Below are 17,206 nucleotides of genomic sequence, written 5' to 3'. Positions count from 1 at the left end.
TAAATACCAGCTGTAATACTGACCTTTGGATACTTGTCTTTCCATAAACAGAGTCAAATGGACATCTGTGATCAATCTTCTTGATTGCAGAACAGCTGAAAATTATCTCTGGTTCTTGGGAAAAAAACCTAAAAATCTTTGAGTCCTTCAAGGATTTTATAGAACCTCCCCAAACACCTTGCTGAACCCACCGTGGCCCGAAGACGTTCTGAGAGCTGCAGGGCGGGCAGAGCCTCCTGTCCCTCACGTCTGTGCCGTACGGCCCCTGCGTTCCCCGGTGCCGGAGCTCGGCTTTTTCCCGGGTTTAACCTGGAGCTGATTTCTCTTCGCTTCTCTGCCATCCCTGGTTCTCTGTGTGGCTGATGGCCGAGGGGTTAATTCAAATGCTTCTGCTTACTGAAGTTTAAAATTTGGTGCTTTCCTGATGCCTGCCCAAGTGCCACTTCATTTCTGGGCACCGCACAGGGTTGGTTTGTGAGGAGCTTTTGCTGGTCCGGAGCTGATGGAGCATCCGTCGCCCCCAGGCACCGTCACCAGGCTGAAGGGCTTCCCGGGAGCACCTGCCTTCATTGGAGCCCGCAGCGATCATCTGTGGAGGATCCTGTATTTTATTGAATTATCTAGAATCGCATCATGCCCTACTGTTACATAATGGTACATAAACATAATTTGTAAAGATGGAACCAGCAAAGATGTGGAAATATGGATGAGAGCGGTTATCCAAAACAAGTCAAATTTTTCTTAATAGCAAGGAATAGTTTTAGTGTTGTTGCGCACTGAGTTTCTTGATATCACCTTGTGCTTTAGGGCGTGATCTCCTAGCAGAATATGCTGATACCCTCGGAGCTTCAGCTCTGTGCTAAGCTCAGAATAATATCCCGTAAATAATGGAAAGCAGAAGGCGATGGAAACGCAGCGTGGATTTCTGATGGAAATCCGGGAGTGCCTTTCAGACGGTTTCGGCTGGGTGCTGGCGGCTGCTGATGCTCTGGCTGCCGCTGTTTCCTCGGACCGTAGCTCTCGGCTAAAACTCGACTGAATTAAGCTACAGACAATATTTGACGTGCTGTTTGGTTGTCTTGCTTAATGGCTGAAGCTGGCCGAGGCCCTGAAGGCAGCCCTGCGTGTTCCTCTCTGCGACGCGCGGTGCGGTGTCGCTGATGGAGAGCGTCGCAGGCTGCTGGGTCGGTGTGACTGGAAGTCGTTGCACGCCTGCAAAAGCCGGCTTGGCCGGAGGGTGCGCAGTGGAAATGGTGTTTTCCTGTCACTCTTCCTTCGTGCAGGAGGTTAAGAAGTGGAACAGATGAAGTCTTCCTTTCTTCGGCGCTAGAGCTGTGTCTGGCGTGGCTTCTCGATGCGGTGGGTTTCGTCCCCAGGAGCCCTGGGGAAGGCGCAGCGCTGCGCTTGGTCGCCTGCTGAAGCCCCCCGAGGGCTGATCTCGATGATCATAACTGCCCTTATTTCCCGGTTATTTCTCTCGGGACAGAGTGCTGGGAAACACCAGCAGGAGGCTTTGGGAAAAAATGGTTTGTAAAAATGTGAGGTTTTCCTTTCTTTAAATTTTTGGAGTATGGAGAAAGCAAGGAGTTCAGTGATCCTGCCTTTCCGGATCGGTAAATTACCTGAAAAGAAAAAAAGTAATTTTCCAAGCATTTCAATTTGCTCAATTAATTATTTAATGCTTGTAAAGATCCATGGCGTAGCCGCTGCACATGTCTTCACGTACTGTGGTACCGCGATTCCGGCAAGTGGGTGTTGATAACAAGGAAATCACGGCAGCTGGAGAAGGGGCTGGGATTTCTGCTTTGCAGCCTGACAAAACCTGTGCTTTGATCGTCTGCTCTCTGAACAATTCCAGGTGTTGTCAAGGTGGATTACGGCGACGTGTCCGTCAGAAAAGCACTGAGAGAGAGTCTGAGGTGCAAACCCTTCTCGTGGTACTTGGAGAACATCTATCCCGACTCGCAGATCCCGCGGCGCTACTACTCGCTCGGCGAGGTACGGACCGTTTCCTCTGGCTACGTTCAAGCAGCCGGCGCGTCGTGCGGAGGGAGGAATCGCCGGGAGGATGAAGTGGGTTTGGAGAAAGGAGTGAAGCCCTTGCGTGCCGTCCCTGTATCGTATTTATCTTTCCTTTTGAGCAGGTTCTGTTTTCTGTAAATCCTTCAGAAGGGGACATTGCTATTCCGAATGCGTATGTTCACCATCAAAAATTTATTTTTCAAATTGAGGAGCGTATTGGGAAAGTGAGGTTTGTGACTAATACTTTGAAATAGTGAAGTAATATGCAGCAGCCGAAGGGAACTTTCCATCATCGCTTGCCACTTACACGTAGAGCAGAAAAACATTTTGTTTTTTTCTTTTAAAGAAATGAGTTTCTTCCTCGATGCTGTGTTTTCCAGCAAGGCTGCCTGGAGCTGAGTATCACGGGCAATCCTGCTAATCCGAGGGCTCTAGTACCACCGAGAACTGAAATCTCTTTAAAATTCAGAGAATTCCCTCTTAAAAATATTCTATTGAGCTGTACCTACGCTGACTTTTAAAAGCTCCTGAACGGTTTAATTTAAAGATAGCTACAGATAGAATAGCAATCACATGAGCAAAGGGCTTTTTTACATCCAGGAAAGCAATCTACCATTGAAACTTGCCATTGTAGTGAGAAATAAAAGCCACAGTAGGGTTTCCAGTGGAACGGTGACAGAATGAAGTGAAACATCGTTTTACAGCAAGGAAAGAATTCATCTAACAAGTGTCAAATAATAAGGTTTTGTACAATATTGTCAGACTGGGGAAAAAAAAGTATGAGAAAGTGATAAAATAGTTATTAAAACACCTTATTTTCACCAACACGGCCTCAGTTCCTATGGAAACGGCAGTTCCGGCAGGAGCTCTGAATTAAAACTCGTACTTGGCTGTTACAGCTGCCGACTGCCAGTTGAGCAGGAAAGTGGATTTTTACACCTGAAGCTCAGGTACCGTTATCAGCGGTAACGCCAGCGTTTCAGACATCAGCAGGGCGTTTCTCAGCCGTTTTCCTCTCTTTGGGCAGAGATGCGGTCTCCGGTGGCCATACCCCCGGCGTGGTCGGTGCGGCCGCCGTCGCTGGTCCTCGAGCGGCCCGAGATGTGTTGGGGTGGCTGCTCGGGAGGTGACCGTGCTTCTCCCCTGTTCCACGAGAAATCGGGGTGGGGAAATTGCAATTCTCGTTTTCGGTGAGAAGATGATGGTCAGCAGCTGGTCGGTGCGAGCCGGGGTCTGCTCCCTGCTGAGAACCGGCTTTGGTAACTGCTGAGAACTCTTGAAGTTCTCTTGCTGAGAACTTTTGGTAACTGCTGAGAACTCTTTTGGTAACCGGCTTTGGTAACCGGCTTTTGGTACACTGCCCTGGTGAGGCCTCATCTGGAGTACTGTGTCCAGTTCTGGGCTCCCCAGTTCAAGAAAGATGAAGAGCTACTGGAGAGAGTCCAGCGGAGGGCTGCGAGGATGGTGAGGGGACTGGAGCATCTCCCCTACGAGGAGAGGCTGAGGGAACTGGGCTTGTTCAGCCTGGAGAAGAGAAGGCTGAGAGGGGACCTTATAAATGCCTACAAATATCTGAAGGGTGGGGGTCAGGAGCATGGGGCCAAGCTCTTTTCAGTGGTGCCCAGTGACAGGACAAGGGGCAACGGGCACAAACTGAAGCAGAGGAAGCTCCAGCTGAACCCGAGGAAGAACTTCTTCCCTGTGAGGGTGACGGAGCCCTGGCCCAGGCTGCCCAGGGAGGCTGTGGAGTCTCCTTCTCTGGAGATATTCCAGCCCCGCCTGGCCGCGGTGCTGTGCCCCCTGCTCTGGGTGACCCTGCTTGGGCAGGGGGTTGGGCTGGGGGACCCACAGAGGTCCCTTCCAACCCCTACTATTCTGTGATTCTGTGATTCTGTAATAAATCTGAGAAAACGATTCTCTAATGCAGTGCAGTCTAAACGTAACAAGTGCTCAGCGTTGGGCCTCAAATTTATGCTCTCCAGGTTCATATTTTCTGCTTTTGTAGTGTAAACAGGGATAAAAAGAGCAAATAATTTTGACAGATTTGGGGTAATCATCCTTCATTTACTGAAGACCTCCGGCAAGATAGGGCAGTCGTGACTTGAAATTGGATGATGTTCATGCGTGGTTCACTTGCACCGCCTGATGGATTAGGGATAATAATTGGTATTGTATTACATTTTAATTTGGATTTTATATGGCTATTGCACAATTAATTTATATACCTCTGCTGTTTTTATAAATGAAGTGTGCAATTTTTAAATTAAATTTCAAAAACGCGGAGTTGCGTGGAGCTGAAGTTTGCAAGTACTTTATGAAGTTTATTCGTCCTACTCTTAATAGGCAAATCCTGGAGACTGCCAGGCCTTGGTTTGCAACTGAATTTTCCATTCAGCTAGAACGTAACTTATATACAGTGGCTGTATTAGATTTGAATTTCCTAGGTGGATGAAAATGTACAATGGAGCGTGCATTAAGTGTGCAAAATGTGGTGAATACCGAAAATTCTTTTTGACATCTTAATCATGTAACATTGAAAGTGGATGCAAAAGAAGCACAAGATGGGATTATTTTGTAAGCTGGAGACATAATACTCATAGGTGAGTTTTTGAGTCACTTCTCGTTTTAGTGCGCTGTTTTAGTGGATCGAGGGATTGCAAAACAAAAAACAGTGCCTTGCTCGTGGAGATACGTGGAAGTCTGTCTGTAGAAGAAGGTGATTTAAGGAAAAAGGCTGGGATTGCCATCGTTTGGCCTGATGGTTAGGGAACGGTTTTGGGTCTGTGGTGGCTTTGGTGGTCGGCCGAGCGGACGTGCCGGGGCAGAGGAGGGCAGGGAGAGGCGAGGGGCTGTCCGTGAGCTGGCTGGTCCCCTCTGCAGCGGTTCTGCTGCCGGCGATGCTCCGACAGGAGCAGGTTATGCCAGAAAATCCCATTTGTGCAGCAGCAAAGAGCCATTCCCCTTCCATGGGATATGAAGCGGGGCTGCTGGTGTTCCAGGCAGCTGGGAAGCGGTGGGAAGCGGCGGTCGGGACCCCCGGTGAGTGCCCAGGCTGCGAGTGCCGGCAGCCTTCTCCTGGCGTCTGCTGCGCTGGGAGGATGGAGCGACGAAGAGCACGAGGCTCGCCGGGACGGGGTGGTGGGTCTTCTTCCCGCGTGGCTGACCGTGTCATGGCGGACGAGGACGTGAGCACGTGAGCTTTGCGGAGCCGCTCTCCCCCAGCGTCGTTAAGCAGGGTGTGAGACCTCGTTTTCCGTGCAGTACAGGCTTGGGGTGGACCTGCTGGAGAGCAGCTCTGCGGACAGGGACCTGGGTGTCCTGGTGGATGACAGGGTGACCATGAGCCAGCAGCGTGCCCTGGCTGCCAAGAAGGCCAATGGGATCCTGGGGTGCATTAGGAGGAGTGTGGGCAGCAGGACGAGGGAGGTTCTGCTCCCCCTCTGCTCTGCCCTGGGGAGGCCCCATCTGCAGTGCTGTGTCCAGTGCTGGGCTCCCCAGTTCAAGAAAGATGAAGAGCTACTGGAGAGAGTCCAGCGGAGGGCTACGAGGATGAGGAGGGGACTGGAGCATCTCTGCTACGAGGAGAGGCTGAGGGAGCTGGGCTTGTTCAGCCTGGAGAAGAGAAGGCTGAGAGGGGACCTTAGAAATGCCTCTAAATATCTGCAGGGTGGGTGTCAGGAGGATGGGGCCAGACTCTTTCCAGTGGTGCCCAGCGACAGGACAAGGGGCAATGGGCACAAACTGAAGCAGAGGAAGCTCCAGCTGAACCCGAGGAAGAACTTCTTCCCTCTGAGGGTGACGGAGCCCTGGCCCAGGCTGCCCAGGGAGGCTGTGGAGTCTCCTTCTCTGGAGATATTCCAGCCCCGCCTGGACGCGGTGCTGTGCAGCCTGCTCTGGGTGACCCTGCTTGGGCAGGGGGTTGGGCTGGGTGACCCACAGAGGGCCCTGCCAACCCCGACCATGCTGGGATTCTGTGATTCTGTCCCTGAGTTCAGCCCAGTCCGGCGGTGCTGGTTTGCCGCTGGCTGCCGAGCCTCTGAGGCACTGGGAACTGCAGACTGCGAGTTGCGCTGAATCCTGCTGGAGTCTTTCGAAGTAGAGTGTTTCACAGGTTTTACCGAAGGAACGAGCGCCGGGGACGCGTTTTTGCTTTGCACGCGCTAGTGAGAAAATCACACCGTGCTGCTGAGAGCGCGGAGGAGCTGAGGGAGCCGTGCTTATACGGCTGGGCTAGCGGAAAACTGGGGAGGGCTAGAAAAGAGGTGTTAGGTGGGCGTGCTGGGGTGAGAACAGGCTGAACGCACGCGGCGTGGTGGAGGCTGCGGCGCAGAATCCCAGCATGGAGGGGTTGGCAGGGACCTCTGTGGGTCACCCAGCCCAACCCCCTGCCCAAGCAGGGTCACCCAGAGCAGGGGGCACAGCACTGCGGCCAGGTGGGGCTGGAATATCTCCAGAGAAGGAGACTCCACAGCCTCCCTGGGCAGCCTGGGCCAGGGCTCCAGCACCCTCAGAGGGAAGAAGTTCTTCCTCGGGTTCAGCTGGAACAGCTTCCCCTCCCATATGGAGCGGGAGCTGGGTGATGGCTTTTACACTCAGCCGCTTTCCGGGGTAAATGTGTTTTCTAAAAACACATGTTTTCTAAACACACGTTTTTGGGAGCGGTGCGCTGGTGCCTGCCATGCTGCTCCTTGTTGCCACTTGCCCCGACGCCCCGTCGTTGCGGGCATCGCGTCGCTGGAAGGCGGTGGTCCCGCCGCGGGTCATGTCGCGAGCGTCGCGTCGTGACACTGTCCACGTAAAGCTGCTTCCCACCCACGAGTTCTGCAGAACGGCTTGGCTTACGCAGAGGCGTTCGCTGTGTGAGTTTGTTCTGCTCTGGGGACGGATAGCTTCCAGGGGGAAAAGTTTATTTTAGAAGCTTTTAAAAGGCAGGCAATTAGGGACGAAGCTGTCCAGCAGCCTCTGCGCCGGCAGAGCCAGGCGTCGGGCGCTGCTCGTGGTCCGTTTTTCTGTCCCGGCGCGGAGTCCGCCCGGCTGGAGGGAAGGCAGAGCGCCGAGCGCGGGCAGGCTGCTGGCGTCGCCTGGTTTGGAGGCAAAACCGTATTCTACATATTTGTTAAACCAACCAGCACAGGGCATTGCAGGAGGTTTTGTGTGGATGCTGTTCATACTTACACTGAATATGTAATTCAAAAATCTCATTGCACTTTTCATAATTATTTTAATTTTTCTTTCGGGGGTGTGACATATTTACAGATTGCAAGTTAAAATACATTCGTAGAGTTGAGTGCACGGGTAACGTACTTTCTCCTACAGTGGCGTTATTTTTTCTGCACAAATACCATATTCACCAGCATTTTTTTTTCAAGGAACATTTCATCTCTTTCTTTCTTTCTTCAGATCAGGAACGTTGAAACCAACCAGTGCTTGGACAACATGGGCCGCAAGGAAAATGAAAAAGTGGGCATTTTCAACTGCCACGGCATGGGAGGAAATCAGGTAAAATAAAGAAAAAAAACAAAAAAACCCCCAAAAATAAGAAAACCCAGTATGATTTGTGCAAGAACTGCTTCGGGCTGCTGCGGGGTGACCGCAGGCACGACGGCTGTCAGGAAAAACTGATGAGAATTCACCCGGAGCAGCGCGGGGGCTGCAGCTGCGGCTGGGAGCGCCCGAACCGGGGCTGGGGTGCGCGCGGTGCCTGACCCGGCGGCTCCGGCCGCTCCGCTCTCGCCCCGGGCACCCGCTGGGTTTGTCCCCAGAGGGGATTCGCTCGAAGTCCTCAGTGCAGCTCACACGTGGACACGTGGGCTCACTGTAAAAGAAGCAACGGCAGCGTAGTGAACGTGTTCGTGGGAGCTGCGGAAGGTCGGAGGTCTCGAGCTGCAGGCTTTCGGAGTGCTCAGAAAGCCATTTTCTCAAGGAGCAGCTGCAGATTTTGAGAACACAGCAGTACGTATCCACGGGTCCAGTGAAGTATCCCAGTGAATATACAGAATATATTCCAGCTGTTCAGAATGCAGAAAAATGTACTTAAAGTTTCAGATGCTAACATTAGAAAATTCAATTATCAATTCCAGTTTATTTTTAGTGTTGGGGGGAAAAAATCTTTTCTAAAATGAAATGGCAAAGAATCTATGTGATTTGTGGCTGAATTCATAGAATCATCGAATCACAGCATGGTTTGGGTTGGAAGGGACCTTACAGACCATCCGGTTCCAACCCTCCTGCCATGAGCAGGGACATCTTCCACCAGACCAGGGTGCTCAGAGCTCCATCCAACCTGGCCTTGAACCCTGCCAGGGAGGGGGCAGCCACAGCTTCTCTGGGCAGCCTGGGCCAGGGCCTCACCACCCTCATGGGGAAGAATTTCTTCCTTGGATCTGATCTAAATCTGCCCTCTTTTAGTTTAGAGCTGTTCCCCCTTGTCCTATCCCTACAACCCCTTGTGAAAAGCCCCTCTCCATCCTTCCTGTCGCCCCTCCAGGCACTGGCAGCTGCTCTAAGGTCACCCCGGAGCCTTCTCTTCTCCAGGGTGACAGCCCCAACTCCCTCAGCCTGTCCTCGCAGGAGAGGTGCTCCAGCCCTCGGATCATCTTCGTGGCCCTCTAAAACGTGTATATGAAAAAGAAACATAGAACCATAGGTTGGAAAAGACCTCTAAGATCAAGTCCAACCATCAACATGGAGATTATTTGTGGAAGTTGGGGTTTTTTCATTAGTGGGAGTTCAAACAGTGGAGGCGTGGGGTGCTTCCCTTGTGCCTTGGGTGTGTTTGGAAGGGAGTAAAAAGGGAGATGGCAGTGGTTTGGCTCGTCGTACCGCTGGTGACTGACCCTGCTCGCCGTGTAGCCACCGGTAAACTCTGCGTATTCTAATGCCTGGGATTCAAATGAGCAGAGCCGGTTCGTTTGGGTTTAGCTGGGTTCTGCAGTGTAAACCCGTAATGAGGGGACTGTTCCCCGTGGCGGCTGTGGGCACGTGCTGCTGCCCGCTCCTGCCCGCCGCGCACGGCAATGCTCCCGCGGTCTCCGTTGTCCCCATCGCCGCTCTGACCTGGAGGTCCCTCAGAACTTGCTGCTCCTTCTATGTGCACCTCTCTGAACGCAGTTTGGCCTTGTTTCTCGGCTTCTTGGTTTGCTTTACCTTTGGAAAACCGCTCTCCTCCTCTTCCCCTTACTTCTGATGGCTTTCTCAAGGTGAAGATGGCGAGTCCCTTCGTTCAGCGTCTGACAGACCGCAGAGCAGAGGGCTCCACTTGCCTTCACCCACTGCGATTAGAATCCCTGGAGAGCCCTCAGCAGCACCTGAAGTTCGTGCTGGCGTCTCTCCCCAGGGAGGTCTCTGGGCCGTATACCTACTGGGTGATGCTTGGTGGGGGTGGCTTCTTCTCGTGCCACATCTGCTAAAAAAAGTGGGAAGCTGCGGGATCTTAGAGCAAATTCCCGTGTTTCCTGCAGAGGTGAGGTTGGCCGTCGTAGTTATCCCAGACTTCACTGTCGTTCTGAATTTGACTTGGGAGATGGAAGCGTTAGCGTTTTGATAGGACCACATACCACGGAGGCTGAAAATTCTCTTTATACCTTGGGTGTCTGGCGGGTTTCCCCTTCCTTCTGTACGTGGCAGAAAGAGCCCTTTCTGGTTGCTGGAAGGAGAGAGGAATTCCTGGCCGACTGTGACGTCTCCAAACCCTCCGTTCCTCTGAAGTACCAGGGGTGAGGTTCGGAGGTCTGCAAGGCTCCGAGGCAAAGACGGGTGGGTTGTGAATGTCTGTATGGACCACATAGCCTAAAGAAACCCTCATAACTGATAAATATAACCATTCTTTCTGAGCCTTCCTACGCCAGTTTATCTCAAATCTCACGAAATTTCGGCTCCAGTCTCCTTGATACCTCTCGCATCAGCCAGAAACCAGGGATGAGTCTGTTGTGTGCGTCTGCAGGATGAAGACTCTGCTTCCCCAGGTGAACAACGAGCGGTGTATCTTCATGAAATTCTGTTCTAGTGAGAAACTGGAGCTGAGCTAAGAGGTGTAGCTGCTGGGGGCAGGGAGCTGTGTGGTTACAGAAATAGCTGAGGAGCAAAGCTGCTGTGGAACGAAAACGAAGCAGGGGTGAAACCTAGCTCGGGAGAGCCAAGCAAGACGCGGGGGCCCGGTCCAGCCTGAGGCAGGGGCAAGCATCTCGCAGCTGTCAAAGTGTTTTAAAGGGCTTAAGGATAACGAGATCCTAAAAATATTAGTTTCTTTAAAAACAATAAGAAAAACAAAGTATGTTAGCTGTGGCCCTTCCTATGAGCATTGTTTTCAGAGTATGAAACTGTGGAGGATTTGTCGTCGCGTCGGCATGGGCGTTTCAAATTATCCTCACTCGGGTAGGACTGCGTGACTATTAATGATCTTTAAAATAAATGCGACGAATTTTAGTGCAGTTAAATGCAGTTTTAGAGCTGGTTTCTTTGCTTTATTGGGGGGGGGTAATAAACAGCAAAGCCTGTCCTCAGATCAGCTACGGTGGGGATGGGGCTGTAGGGGCTCGAACAGGACCAAAGGTGTGGGTGGGAGCAGCGCGTTCCCTCACTCAGCAACAACAGCTTTGGGGAGGAAGGTACCCGAGGTTGACTCCTGATTAAAGCAAGCGCTGGCCACGTGTGAGTCATGGCAAAAACTGTTGTCCTGCCTCGCAGCTGCAGACGGAGGGGATGACCCAGCAATCTCACACCTTTCTTCTTCCCCCGCAGCTGACGTCTGGGCTTGTGGCGGTTTAGAGAAAACGCGTTCAACGGGCGAAGCCGTCGCCGGCGTTTCGTGCCAGCTGCCGTCCCGACGGGCACACGGGTCAGGCTTTCGCCGCCTTGCCATGGGGATGCCGGCTGGGGCTGCGGGTGCTGGGAGCATCGGGCTGCTGCTCGGAGCAGTAATGAGACCGTGCGATGCCGGGCAGGCGGCGGGGGCTGCGGTTAGACGGGAGGGCTGGGGACATGCACGGCAGAGGGGTGGCAGAGGGGCTGGGGGCTGCATCCAGTGCTGGGCTCCCCAGTGCAAGAAAGATGAGGAGCTACTGGAGAGAGTCCAGCGCAGGGCTGCGAGGATGAGGAGGGGACTGGAGCATCTCCCCTAGGAGGAGAGGCTGAGGGAGCTGGGCTTGTTCAGCCTGGAGAAGAGAAGGCTGCGAGGGGACCTTAGAAATGCTTATAAATATCTGCAGGGTGGGTGTCAGGAGGAGGGGGCCAGACTCTTTCCAGTGGTGCCCAGCGACAGGACAAGGGGCAATGGGCACAAACTGAAGCAGAGGAAGCTCCAGCTGAACCCGAGGAAGAACTTCTTCCCTCTGAGGGTGACGGAGCCCTGGCCCAGGCTGCCCAGGGAGGCTGTGGAGTCTCCTTCTCTGGAGATATTCCAGCCCCGCCTGGCCGCGGTGCTGTGCCCCCTGCTCTGGGTGACCCTGCTTGGGCAGGGGGTTGGGCTGGGTGACACACAGAGGGCCCTGCCAACCCCGACCATTCTATTCTGAGACTATTCTGAAAGGTGAATTCAAAATGTACCTCTGGGAGTTGCATGGATAATTGAAGTGGTTGTCAGGATGAATTAGATTTTTCTGTACTGAGTTATGTCTGATTTGTAACTGTCTTTATTGCGTGGTGGACGTCTTCCTTGGCTGCACAGGGGCATCCTCAAGATTTAGTTCCACATAACGAAGTATAAAATAAAGGTTTATGAACAATATTCTCGGTAGTAGACTTCTTAGGAGTTGACAAAATACCCTGGCTAACTGTTTAACTGTTTTCCAAAGAAAAGGACAACCAAAGAACGGGAAAAGAAAATTCTGGCCATGGGCTGTTGCTGCCCATACATATATATATGTATAAAAATAGCTGCAGATTTGTATTGACCACTCGAACGATTTCCAGTTAATGATGTTGCTTGGTGTTTTTTTGGCGTTGAACAAACTGATTAGTTTCTCAGGCTTTTATCAGGAGGAAGACTTCGTTGGCTCCTTTTAACATAATATATACTTACAAATACTTACAAATATCTGCAGGGTGGGGGTCAGGAGGATGGGGCCAGACTCTTTCCAGTGGTGCCCAGCGACAGGACAAGGGGCAACGGGCACAAACTGGAGCAGAGGAAGCTCCAGCTGAACCCGAGGAAGAACTTCTTCCCTCTGAGGGTGCCGGAGCCCTGGCCCAGGCTGCCCAGGGAGGCTGTGGAGTCTCCTTCTCTGGAGATATTCCAGCCCCGCCTGGACAAGGTCCTGTGCAGCCTGCTCTGGATGACCCTGCTTGGGCAGGGGGTTGGGCTGGGTGACCCACAGAGGGCCCTGCCAACCCCTGCCATGCTGTGAGTCTGTGAACATGAAAGGAGTGGTGAAATGACCAGTGATGTGCGAGGCGGGTCTGGTGGCTCAGTGTGGCCGATGGCTCCATCCCAACCGTTGGCTTTGACAGACCTTTGGCTTTATGGGGCTGACTTCTGCCTCTGAGCTTACGGTATGGAGATGCATTAATTAAGACTATTAGCAAGAAATAAATACAAAATACATGAACTCCTATAAAAACCTGCTGCTGTTCCTAGGCAGTAAGTCTGTCCATGGGAGGACAGCAGGCGTAGTGATGGAGCATCGCCTGCTCCGGCCCGGCAGGACCGCTCCTCCATGGCCAGACCGCGGGGAAGGCTGGCCCCGGCGACAGCCCCCTGGCATGGCTGCGCAGGAGCAGCCAGGGCAGAGCTGGAAGAACTTTTATTTTCACCCCTCAGCAGCCTGGGTCGGTAGGTAGCTTGCAGCCCAGCACAAAGACGCAGCGGGTTGGTGGTCGCGGCTCGGGTGTGAGCGTCGCGCTGAGCCCCTCTGCGGCAGCGCGACGTCCCCCGGAGCTCGGCCGCGTCCCCGAGGCGCGGGTGCCCGCGGTGGCAGCGGGCTGGGCTCTTGGCCTCTCCTGCGCTGCCACGGGTGGAATACGCCGCTTAATTAGCTATAAAATGCAACGTGTCCCTCACCCGCTATTTTTATACGGCATTAATATAATTATAATGAATATAGATGGTAGCAAAACGCTAGCCTGATAATTTTACATCGTCTTAATTAGCATTCATTTTTCTTTCTCAAGACGGCATGTTTTTCAAAGCCGTCTTCTGTAATTGTTAATTCAGACATCCCTTATTCATTCAAAAGATGTAAGGGAACAGGGGATTGCAATTATCAAAGATGAGAGGAAGGAGAAGTATGCAAATGGCAATATGTTTCAGAATACGAGTATTTACTTTCTATAAAACAGAATAAAGCACCTCTCCGAGGCTGAAAAGATGTCTCTGAGGCTGGGAGAAAATGCCGGATGCAAATATGGTTACTGTAAAAAAAACAACACAAATAAGGTGAAAATTGAAGTTAGAAGTTGCTTCAGGATAAATGGTAATGGATAAATCCCTGAGTAACGAGCACAGTAAAATATCTGTACAATATGGGTGTACGAGTGATTCTTGAACCCAGGCTGCTCCTTCGAGTGAGAGATACTTGGTGCTGCGATGCCATCGGGGATTTTCAGATTATTGGAGAATCTGGCCGTGTTTCTTGTGCTGGTTATGGCGTGGCAGCAGGCTGTTTCTCCAGAAGGTGCTGATCACAGTTACGTGCTTGTGTAGACTTCCCAGGAGGTAAAACCGAGTGTACACCCGGGTGACTCCTGGGCTTGGCCCCATAAAATTTCTTTCCCCAAACGTGACATTCCGTCTCGTAGGTACAACAGACATTCCCTAGCGGAGAAGCTCCCGTGAGGCTCTCATGGAGTCCAAGGCACCACCACCTCGGAGTCTGGAGAAGAAAGCGGCTCTGCTCCACTGGAGTGAAAATTCCGCCCATTCTGAATCAGCAGTCGGTTGGGATTTTTGCTAGTTCTCTGTCACTGCAATGGTTTTCTGTTTCTCCAGGTATTTTCGTACACTGCTGACAAAGAGATCCGCACGGACGACTTGTGCCTGGACGTCTCGAGGCTGAACGGCCCCGTCATCATGCTGAAGTGCCACCACATGAGGGGGAACCAGCTCTGGGAGTACGATGCCGAGGTACCCGAGGCGTCGGGGACGGCACCCGCGCTCGCCGCCCAGCTGCCACCTTAGACCTAGGAGTTATTCTTATAATTATTGTTATTATTAGAATAATAATTGTTATTCTATGGCTATGGCTGTATCGCAGGGATAGGGAGCTTGGTGACATGGTGTGCCAATGGTGTCTTCTGCCCAGAGCACAGGCTCGGGAGCGCAAAGTAATTCAGCTAACCACGAGGTTTTAAGTTGTGTTTCCACAAAATTTTATTTGTAGAAGGATGAAAAAGTCCATTATTGTTTAAAGCAGCTCATTTCTGCTAGCTGGCGCTGTCTTGCATTCTTACAAACTTAAAGATTGTTCTGCATTTTTCATCTGCGTGAAGTAGAAAACAAGATTTATTTATTTTTCTGTTCTGGTTTTTCCAGTTTATTTCTGCTGGCTCTGAGAGATTATGGACTCTGGGTTTAAATTGTCTTTAGTTGTTTTCCGTACCCCAGTCACCTGCCAGGTTGGACACTGCCGTGGGACGGGAGGTGGCCGTTCTGGCTTCCGAGAGCGTGCAGTCTGAAGAAATTTGGTGGCTGCAGGAGAGCTTGTGAAATTAATGCAGAATTTGTGTAAATACCTCAGTGTTCCCGAGCCAAATAACTCTTCTTTTTGAAGGAGACAGGAAACAGCAGATGAAAATGGAAACGTTGGCTTTAAGCTTTTGCATGGAGCGTGAGCGTGCAGGTTGGCGCGGTGAATTCGCACCAAGGTGCTGGCGCTTCCTCCGGGACAGGGTCTCTCGGGGGTGTTACGGCAAGGAGAAAAGCGCACGGACCTACGCGGTGTGGAGCGGCCGAGCAGGAAAACTCTGCCGACCGTTGAGGTGCAGTTCGTGTGGTAGCTTCTGACACGTTCTGGAGTTTCATATTTGAATTTAAACCAATTTTCTCTTTAGTAAGGAAGATTATTTTTCTTTTTACACAAACTGCGTGAACATTTGGAGAATTTTTAGGCATTTTTGAGGATGTTCATGCCTGCAGTTAACACCTGAGATGTAAGATCCGACATCCTCCTTCGTTTCATTCCCGCGAGCAGATGGTAATTGATTTTACATCAGTTTTAAATCCGTTTAACGAGAAGCCGAGGGCGTGGAGTCGGTGGCGCGGGTCCCTGCTCCGGCTCCGTGGGAATGCAGCGTCGCCAGCGCCGAGGGGCACAGTGCCCTCGGTCAGCGGCTCCTCGCTCTGGGCTGCCCCGAGCAGACCCGGGCAGGGTGTTTTGGCTGGGGTCGGGGGGGTCTCGCTGCTCTGCCGCCCGTCGACGCAGCAGCCGCGTCCCCTGCCCGCCGCTGCGCGGGCTGCTGTCTGCAGCTGCAGCGCCAGCTTTTCAGGCTCTCAGATGGGAATATTCCAGGTTTATCTCAGCCATACCAGAAAGGGTAAAATTTTTGAATATAGAATATTAATTCTGAAAACATTTTTAATATTGTTTCTATGTGCTTCAGCAGCCCAGTCCGAGCTAAGCACAGATAGCCGTCTGCAGCTGCAGCGCCAGCTTTTCAGGCTCTCAGATGGGAATATTCCAGGTTTATCTCAGCCATACCAGAAAGGGTAAAATTTTTGAATATAGAATATTAATTTTGGAAACATTTTTAATATTGTTTCTATGTGCTTCAGCAGCCCAGTCCGAGCTAAGCACAGATAGCCGTCTGCAGCTGCAGCGCCAGCTTTTCAGGCTCTCAGATGGGAATATTCCAGGTTTGTCTCAGCCATACCAGAAAGGGTAAAATTTTGAATATAGAATATTAATTCTGAAAACATTTTTAATATTGTTTCTATGTGCTTCAGCAGCCCAGTCCGAGCTAAGCACAGATAGCCGTCTGCAGCTGCAGCGCCAGCTTTTCAGGCTCTCGGATGGGAATATTCCAGGTTTATCTCAGCCATACCAGAAAGGGTAAAATTTTGAATATAGAATATTAATTCTGAAAACATTTTTAATATTGTTTCTATGTGCTTCAGCAGCCCAGTCCGAGCTAAGCACAGATAGCCGTCTGCCGTCTGCAGCTGCAGCGCCAGCTTTTCAGGCTCTCAGATGGGAATATTCCAGGTTTATCTCAGCCATACCAGAAAGGGTAAAATTTTGAATATAGAATATTAATTTTGAAAACATTTTTAATATTGTTTCTATGTGCTTCAGCAGCCCAGTCCGAGCTAAGCACAGATAGCCGTCTGCAGCTGCAGCGCCAGCTTTTCAGGCTCTCAGATGGGAATATTCCAGGTTTATCTCAGCCATACCAGAAAGGGTAAAATTTTGAATATAGAATATTAATTCTGAAAACATTTTTAATATTGTTTCTATGTGCTTCAGCAGCCCAGTCCGAGCTAAGCACAGATAGCCGTCTGCCGTCTGCAGCTGCAGCGCCAGCTTTTCAGGCTCTCAGATGGGAATATTCCAGGTTTATCTCAGCCATACCAGAAAGGGTAAAATTTTTGAATATAGAATATTAATTCTGAAAACATTTTTAATATTGTTTCTATGTGCTTCAGCAGCCCAGTCCGAGCTAAGCACAGATAGCCGTCTGCAGCTGCAGCGCCAGCTTTTCAGACTCTCAGATGGGAATATTCCAGGTTTATCTCAGCCATACCAGAAAGGGTAAAATTTTGAATATAGAATATTAATTTTGGAAACATTTTTAATATTGTTTCTATGTGCTTCAGCAGCCCAGTCCGAGCTAAGCACAGATAGCCGTCTGCAGCTGCAGCGCCAGCTTTTCAGGCTCTCAGATGGGAATATTCTAGGTTTATCTCAGCCATACCAGAAAGGGTAAAATTTTGAATATAGAATATTAATTCTGAAAACATTTTTAATATTGTTTCTATGTGCTTCAGCAGCCCAGTCCGAGCTAAGCACAGATAGCCGTCTGCAGCTGCAGCGCCAGCTTTTCAGGCTGTCAGATGGGAATATTCCAGGTTTATCTCAGCCATACCAGAAAGGGTAAAATTTTTGAATATAGAATATTAATTTTGAAAACATTTTTAATATTGTTTCTATGTGCTTCAGCAGCCCAGTCCGAGCTAAGCACAGATAGCCATCTGCAGCTGCAGCGCCAGCTTTTCAGGCTCTCGGATGGGAATATTCCAGGTTTATCTCAGCCA

General features: G+C 51.0%; 1 protein-coding gene across 6 annotated transcripts in view; it reads left to right on the top strand.

The window, feature by feature from the left end:
* The window catches only part of GALNT13 (polypeptide N-acetylgalactosaminyltransferase 13), a 144,484-nt gene that overhangs the window by 110,961 nt on the left and 16,317 nt on the right, over positions 1 to 17,206 (top strand). For all 6 annotated transcript variants that reach the window (XM_075430659.1, XM_075430660.1, XM_075430662.1 and 3 more), the window contains 3 exons: positions 1,859 to 1,998; positions 7,423 to 7,521; positions 13,946 to 14,080. In XM_075430659.1, the coding sequence (XP_075286774.1) occupies positions 1,859 to 1,998; positions 7,423 to 7,521; positions 13,946 to 14,080 (374 nt within the window). The remainder of the gene's footprint in view (positions 1 to 1,858; positions 1,999 to 7,422; positions 7,522 to 13,945; positions 14,081 to 17,206) is intronic.

This window comes from Opisthocomus hoazin, chromosome 9, assembly GCF_030867145.1.
Source record: "Opisthocomus hoazin isolate bOpiHoa1 chromosome 9, bOpiHoa1.hap1, whole genome shotgun sequence".
NCBI lineage: Eukaryota > Metazoa > Chordata > Aves > Opisthocomiformes > Opisthocomidae > Opisthocomus > Opisthocomus hoazin.
The sequence above is the reverse complement of the archived record's forward strand: the minus strand, read 5'-3'. Positions and strand labels throughout refer to the sequence as shown.